The following is a 7,500-nucleotide window of genomic DNA, read 5'->3' as shown; positions in this document are numbered from 1 at the left end:
GGTTAGATTTTTTTTTTAGCATGATGAAATCTTTCCTCTTTCATAATTGTAGAAAGTCTTTAAAAACTTATTTTTAGCCTTCAGGCAAAACAATCCTTTGTATTATGGAGTCATTAAGCACATTAAGCTTTGAACATATGATTTTTATTTGTTTTCATATCATTTTCAAGACTTTTAGTTGATGATGGTGTTATCATGATAGTGTCATTTCTGTACTTAATTGTCATGATTATTAAATAGTTGGAGTATGTTTTACATCCTCTGTGTTTAATATATTTAACTTCTTAATGAAAACTAAAATTTGAGCCTATTTAAAAATAATCCTCACAATTTTGCTATCAACTTAAAACTCTATTAACATATTTTAAACATACTTTGCATTTAGTTTAAAAAGAGCTCTTGCTTCTTGAAATAATGTCTTTTCCAAATTATTCTTTGAAGGTTATATTTAATTTAACCAAAAAAATCTAAAAACATTCATATGCTTATTCAGTTTTTGTTCTTGTATGTTCAGCTATGTCCTTCATATTTGGCATTTTGATTTATTAGGCAATCATAAGTATTAAAGACTTTTACCATACCACTGCTAGATTTCAAATGCATTGTGCTTGGTGTCAATGATGAATTAATTCCAGTAGAGCACAAAAGTTCCCATTATTTAAAAAGCTTCTTTTTTCTGAACTTTTATATCACAGTCAAGTTTGAAACATCGGAATTCTAGAACAATTATTATGGAGTTAGGGGTATATGATTTCGATGTTAAATTTGTGAATTTCCCCCATGCATCATTTATTCTTGCAGAAACCTGTATAGCCCACCTTTATAAAGTGTTAAATTTAAAAAAGAAAACAAAGTATGTAACAACATACATACCAACCACTATCATTTTAAATTTGAATTGCCTCACAAATTTGTAAATGAGTACTTTTTTATATTAGATACATATATTTGATTTTAAAAACCAAATAGTTGAAATTTCCTAAGGTCTTTTTTACTTTTTTGTAGCAAATTTGGGAAAGAAAATATCATATGGAATAATAGTAAGAACCATCTGTGACATTCTTACTATTTTTTCCATATATAGTTATTGCAATCCAACTTCCTTAATAAAAATCCTATTCATATTCATAGGGAAGAGTAAACCAATTTATATGAATGATGTGTTCTGTTTTGTGTTTTGTTTTGGTTTTTTTACTTAAAAGTTGGTGTTGAAGAAAATTAAGTAGTTTATCTTGGTCAAATATTAAGGCACTAAGTAACATCTTAATATATATTTTCAAAGAGAGGCATCAAAGATGGAGGTGTGGTATGGTGTATATCTGTCTGTCAAAGACTTATAGAGGCAAAGAAGGCAAGATTATCTATATGTATATATATATATGTATTCTAAGGAAGTAGTAGGGAACAGAGTATGTTTCCTGCTGATGGTTGAGGATAACTGTTACCTGTACTTGTGCAGGAATTGTGCTAAACTTTTGTACAGTGTAATGGATATGGGCTGGAAGGATACAAGAAGGTTCCTGTTATCATTGAGGCAAATAAATATTTCCCATAGTACGGTTTTATGCCAATGGAACCCATAACTCTAGGGGAAAAAAAATAAAACCACCAAGTCTAGCATTCAGTACTACCCTATCATAAAGTAAGGAGGTCTAATTGAGCTATGTCTTTATATCCTGCTATTTGTACAAATAAAAGACCACATCTTGATGCAAAATAAACACAAAAGCACTGTTGTGACTATAACAGGGAGTCATATACTAATTTATATAATAAGTGGTTGTGCACGCTTTATTCAAGATTATGGCTGCAAGAAATGGCATGAATTGCTGGGTGTGTTTAATGCTGGATTATAGCAATTTGAAACATGTCAAACACATGGCTAATGCCTCATGCTTCACTCATTCTTGCGTAAACCTGCATAGCCACCATCCATTATACCCTTGGTAACAACACAATTCTGCAAGTAAATATTGTTACACTAAGTAACCTTTCAATTCAAGTTGTTTAGGAAGAGAAAATGCAATCTTGTGCAGTCAGTTCCAGTGTCAGTTTAATGTTTCAAAAGGGAAGTGGTGTAGAGAATAAGTATCTGTACAGTGACTTGCAAAAGAAAGAAAGAGAAAGAAAAGGAAGGAAGGAAGGAAGGAAGGAAGGAAGGAAGGAAGGAAGGAAGGAAGGAAGGAAGGAAGGAAGGAAGGAAGGAAGGAAGGAAGGAAGGAAGGAACGAAGGAAGGAACGAACGAAGGAAGGAATGAAGGAAGGAAGAAAACTTACTGAAAAGAAGAAAAGTAAAACTCAATCATTCAAGTTAAAGCACTGAAGAATTATTTTCTATCAGCTGATCACTTGTCTATGATGGCAGAATTGAGGTTTTACTGTATCAATGTAATCAAACAATAAAATGATAATCCCTAAACTGTCCTTTTCCTTTACCAAGCAGGAAGTTATTTTCTCTATCTTTGTTCAGTTCATATTTTGGTACCTGATGTTAGAACAGCCTAGTTCACTCTTCAGTGAAGACTTTTTGGATCACTGCAAATGCAATCCACTTTGAAAGTATTTATAGTTTATAGTTTATAGTTTAATTTATGATGAATTCAAAATATTCTCTCAGATATGAACCTTCATCTGACATTTTGTTTACTGTGCTTGAATATATTCACTTCTGATGGAGACAATACCTGGCTCTAACCAGAAACAACTTAGTATAACACTTGAAATGTCTACTTTACTACAATAAAAATGCCTTCTTCAAGTGACTGTACTTCCAAATTTTCTCATTCAAATGAATTACCTAATGTTAATCATATAATTTCATAATTGCTTTTATCTGTGCATATGGTTATTAGGTCAAATCCCACTATTTTCCCTAGCAAAATATAATTTCTAGTACTTTTTTTATAAACCTGATTGTGTTAGCTTATAGATATTTCAATTTGTAATGTCCCCCTTGAACTGTATTCCAAGATTGTACAGACACTAACACTATAGTGAACAGGAGAACCGTTTTGTTAATGTGAATTGAAAGATAAGTATTCTCTAATAATTGTAACAAAAGGTTCAGACATATAAATATCTTGCTAATTTTATACTCTCCAGGTTATGATACAGGTTTTATATAAAAATCCACCTCTATTTAACACAACCAAGTGGTTATGACATATTCATAAAAGGTCAGTTTTAAAGTATTGAACTTGTCTATTCTATTTGATAATGTAGCACTTTAATGTTTATCTTTTTTCTAAATTGTAAACTCTGCTAAAAAGAGAAAAATACATATTCTTAGCATATTTCTATGCCACTGTATATTCCAGATGTTTTATTGGACTTGAATTTTATAAAAACAAAATGAATATCTGCTTCTATAGTTGAAGAAGACCCACATTAGAATTTTCATATAACTAGTAAGGGCAATCAGGCCCTTTTCTCTGAATATTTTAAACATTGTGCATGTAAAATTTATGCCTAATTTGAATACTTATTAGCTGCCTAATCTCAGAAAAGAGTATTAGCTTTGTTTTCTTCTTGTAAAAATTCATCACTCTGTGTATCACATTTTTCATTTATATTATTTTTCTTAGTTAATGTTCAATAGAATGTTTAACAAGGACTGTTTGCTCATAAACACATCTGGTTCAGAAGTTGTTTACTGTAGTTATAGCAGCTGCCTTTCTGTATGTTAACTATCTTCATGTTTATTTTATTTCAAATCCTATTTATTCTTGATCCAAATACTCTAAACTAATATATGTAATGTAGGTTGTAACTTTCTTCACCTCCCTAGTAGCAGAAACATTTTAATACAATGGAATTTTAGTAGATCTTCTTTAATATTACTTATTTAGTCTAATGGAAATAATCTTACATTTCTTAGATTCTATCAAAACTCTTAAGTTTAAGTACCTTTTTGGATTAGCATTCAAAATTCTGTACACTATAGGTATGTGTGTATATATATACAAATATATGTGTGCACACTTGAATGTATCGTGGAGGAGATGCTAAGGAGGATAGTTGTATGCCATGTGAAGGAACATTAAACTTGCATTTACTTTAGAATAAATTCATTGTTTTAATAAAAATGGAAAGAATAGTTAATATATAGCTAAGTTGAAAGTAAGAGAATAGCCTAATAAAGATGTAATGATCTTTATTTCCATATCTGTAAACTTAAGTATGTTGTTTATCTATTTAGTTGCTATTAAAGTACCTGCTCAGCCAGGTTGTTTTCCAGAATTTTTGTGTACAGAGAATTGAAGTTTTTGTTGTTGTTCTAATTTAGACTATTAGAACATAATATTGGATTTAGATATCACTAAAAGCCAAAATTGACCTTTTCAGATTGCAGATGCAAAATGCACCTTGAAATTCTGGTTTGTAAGGGCACATTGCTCCTTTATTTACTGCAAGGATTTCAACTGATCTTGGCAGGACATCTCATTGCTATCCTGAAAGTACAGTATATTTATGCAGTGAAAATGATAAAACATTTATTACTGTAGAGAAGGTAATATGCATAATTTATGCTGTTTTTAGCACAATCATTAGTGATATTCTTGATAGATTTTATTTCCAGCTTTCATATCTAATACATGCCTGGAAAATTAATTTTATATCTTTCATTTATTTGCCTATGTTAAAATTGAGTTTTAAGTCATCTTCAAGTGAACAGTTTGATTGCTGCTCATGCATAAGCTTAATTACTTCCCAGGAAGGACAGTATTAAATGTTTTAAATGTCAGAAAAATAAATGAATATGAGCTGTTTGATTAAAAAAATAGGCAATATCTGACGTGTTTGCGGCAGGAGCGTTTTCTTAAAATGCCTCCAAGGCAAAATTTTATTTAGTCACAAAAAAGGAGAAGCCCATTATACTATTTATCATTGGTTGATACCATATGATTTGTAACACCCTTACAAAATTTTAATTTTGTATGATTAGCTGTGCATCATTAAACAACAGCCTTGCATAAGATATGCTGTAAAATTCTGACAGAATCAAGATAGTGAATATTTTAAATAAGGCTGTATAGTCATCCATGGTTGTCAAAGGTAGATAATAGGAAATATAGAGCAGACTGTGCACTCGTGCCTTCATTTAAACTGGTTTTATAGGTAGACTTTAAAATGTATTCGTTCATAAATGCTATTGACCATGCTGCATGCATGGTATGTTATTTTGGCTGTTAAATGTAACCACACAAAGATTGCTTATAGAAACCATAATTTCAGTGATTAGTATCTGGATGAAAACTGAATTTGTATTACATTTCTTGGTAAATGACTATGCAGGGCTGCTTCCCCCCCCCCCCCCAAAGATGCTGTCTCTGTAATTGGCAGAGAGGGCCATCTTGATAATGGAAGTGTGAAGGTGTAACGGGTGTTAATTGATACTTCTTAATCACTTTTAGGTATTAAGTCATGATGCAGGAATCTGCGACAGAGACAATAAGCAACAGTTCAATGAATCAAAATGGAATGAGCACTCTAAGCAGCCAATTAGATGCTGGCAGCAGAGATGGAAGATCAAGTGGTGACACCAGCACAGAAGTAAGCACAGTAGAACTGCTGCATCTGCAACAACAGCAGGTAAGTTTTGTTTTGCTCACTGTTTCCTTAAAAACAAACCAGGCTGTTTCCTCAATTGGGAAGAATGTATTCCTAGGAAATTTAGCATATTATATACACATATCTGTATATAATGTATTAATATATTAATATTAATTAATCATTATTAGATTTATGTGTATTAATCTACAGAATGCAGAGGGGTTGACTTGGTCTCGTTTTGAGCATATTGGAATTGGAAGCAAAAGTATTATTTTCTTATCCCTTACGCCACCCCAGCAACCTGAGAAGAGTGCCCTTAATGTACCATCTTATTCATTAAGTGCACAGGGCAATTTAGAAAGATTCTGTAAAGGTTTGTAATACATGTTTTTAGGGCTTCTGGTTTCCTGTCTAGTGTTTCTGGGCTGTCGAATGTGATCCTTCATTTTCCACCAGAGGGCCTCCTTACTTGATACTTTCTCATACAATGAATTGTTCCCAAGTCTGAGCTGAGGTGAAAAGGACCACAAGGACTTCTCCCCACACAGATGTTGCTCTTCGATAGTTATAAATAATGGTTATTGTTTACTTAACATCAGCTAACTAATGTTGGGATTACCTAGGTACCTGTCCCTGAAAATTCTTCTCTGCATGGCAGTAGAAATGTCAGAGAGTGTTGTATTTATTATCTTTGGTTATCTTTTAACTATTTCTGTTTGCCTCTGGTGCCCCATAAAATATAGTTATCAATTTAAAAGTTTTTTTTTTTAAAGAAACAGATTCTGAAAGAAAGTATTATTTATTTTAAACTGGCTGCCTGACTTTTTTTGTTCAGATTTCATTTGTGACCTTAAATTTTGTTTTCAATCTAAAAATAGTAATTCCACCCTTCCTTTTCTAAGGACTGCAGGAACAATGACAGAGGACAGATAACTTAAAAGCATATTCTTTGATAGGCCAGGAAATCTATACTATTTTGTGTTTTCTTTTATAAATATAGGCATTTCTATTACACACTACTTTGTTTTTGAACCAATGAGTAACTATCTAAAAATTTGTGATAGAACTGATATTTTATGGAAAAGTCTCATAATATAAAAGGGACAGTATCCACATCTTAGTTGGGCCTCAGTGAACAGTAGATCATGTTCAACTCCCTAAATAAAATAAGAGAAAAGGAGAAGAGAAAGGGAACAAACATTTATATAGTCCCTACTATGTGTCAGACACTGTATTACATGCCTTACAAATATTCTAATGTGACAGAAAATTAATGCAGATTTTATCAGAAATTGATTAAAAAGTGATTGAAATGAGAGTGAAAACATGATTTTCTAAAAAAAAAAAAAAAAGTTAAAGTCTGAAATCTGAGAAGTTGTTAATGTTTTACATCTGGGCACTGTTTTACAGAATATTCTATTTTAACAGCTGTGCATAACACTTTGCATAAGCTTTCAGTTGTCTTAAAATTATGTAACGTGTTATATTCAGCAATTATTAGGATGAAAAATTTGATTTCTTTTGGATACTTTTTCACAGCATCTGCTTTTAAATGCCTACTAAATTCTTAGGATTAGCTCATTTTATAGACTACTGTAAATAAAGCCAGTGGTTTATCATAGTTCATTTTCCTTCTACTTCAAATTGTTTGCAGTTCAAAACACATCAGCAGAATATTGTAGGATGTATGCTATTTATTGGTTCCTCCAAGTAAGAACCTTAAGTGTGTATAGCCAGTATTTTTTTCCATGTTGTTATAGAGATTCCACTAGACATTATCTGCAAAAACTAGTGAAAATAACAATCGAAGAAAAAAAATTCATCTGAGTACTATGAAATAGCAGATAGGTTTTGAAGAGGCGCTAAGAAATGATTCCTTTTTCTTAAAGCTATGATTAGATGTTAAGTAAGCAGACAAACAGAACAAAATCATAGGCAAATGAAATA

The 7,500-nt window shown here is 31.5% G+C and overlaps 1 protein-coding gene across 14 annotated transcripts in view; it reads left to right on the top strand.

The window, feature by feature from the left end:
- The window catches only part of FOXP2 (forkhead box P2), a 718,280-nt gene that overhangs the window by 421,127 nt on the left and 289,653 nt on the right, over window positions 1–7,500 (top strand). For 12 of the 14 annotated variants that reach the window (XM_074268254.1, XM_074268259.1, XM_074268249.1 and 9 more), the window contains one exon: window positions 5,415–5,592. In XM_074268254.1, the coding sequence (XP_074124355.1) occupies window positions 5,425–5,592 (168 nt within the window). In that variant the 5' untranslated portion in view covers window positions 5,415–5,424. Of the gene's footprint in view, window positions 1–5,414; window positions 5,593–7,500 lie in introns of those variants that run through there. The other 2 variants (XM_074268262.1, XM_074268263.1) reach the window with 2 other exon arrangements.

Source organism: Sminthopsis crassicaudata, chromosome 5, assembly GCF_048593235.1.
Source record: "Sminthopsis crassicaudata isolate SCR6 chromosome 5, ASM4859323v1, whole genome shotgun sequence".
NCBI lineage: Eukaryota > Metazoa > Chordata > Mammalia > Dasyuromorphia > Dasyuridae > Sminthopsis > Sminthopsis crassicaudata.
This window is presented reverse-complemented; position numbering and strand designations above follow the sequence as displayed.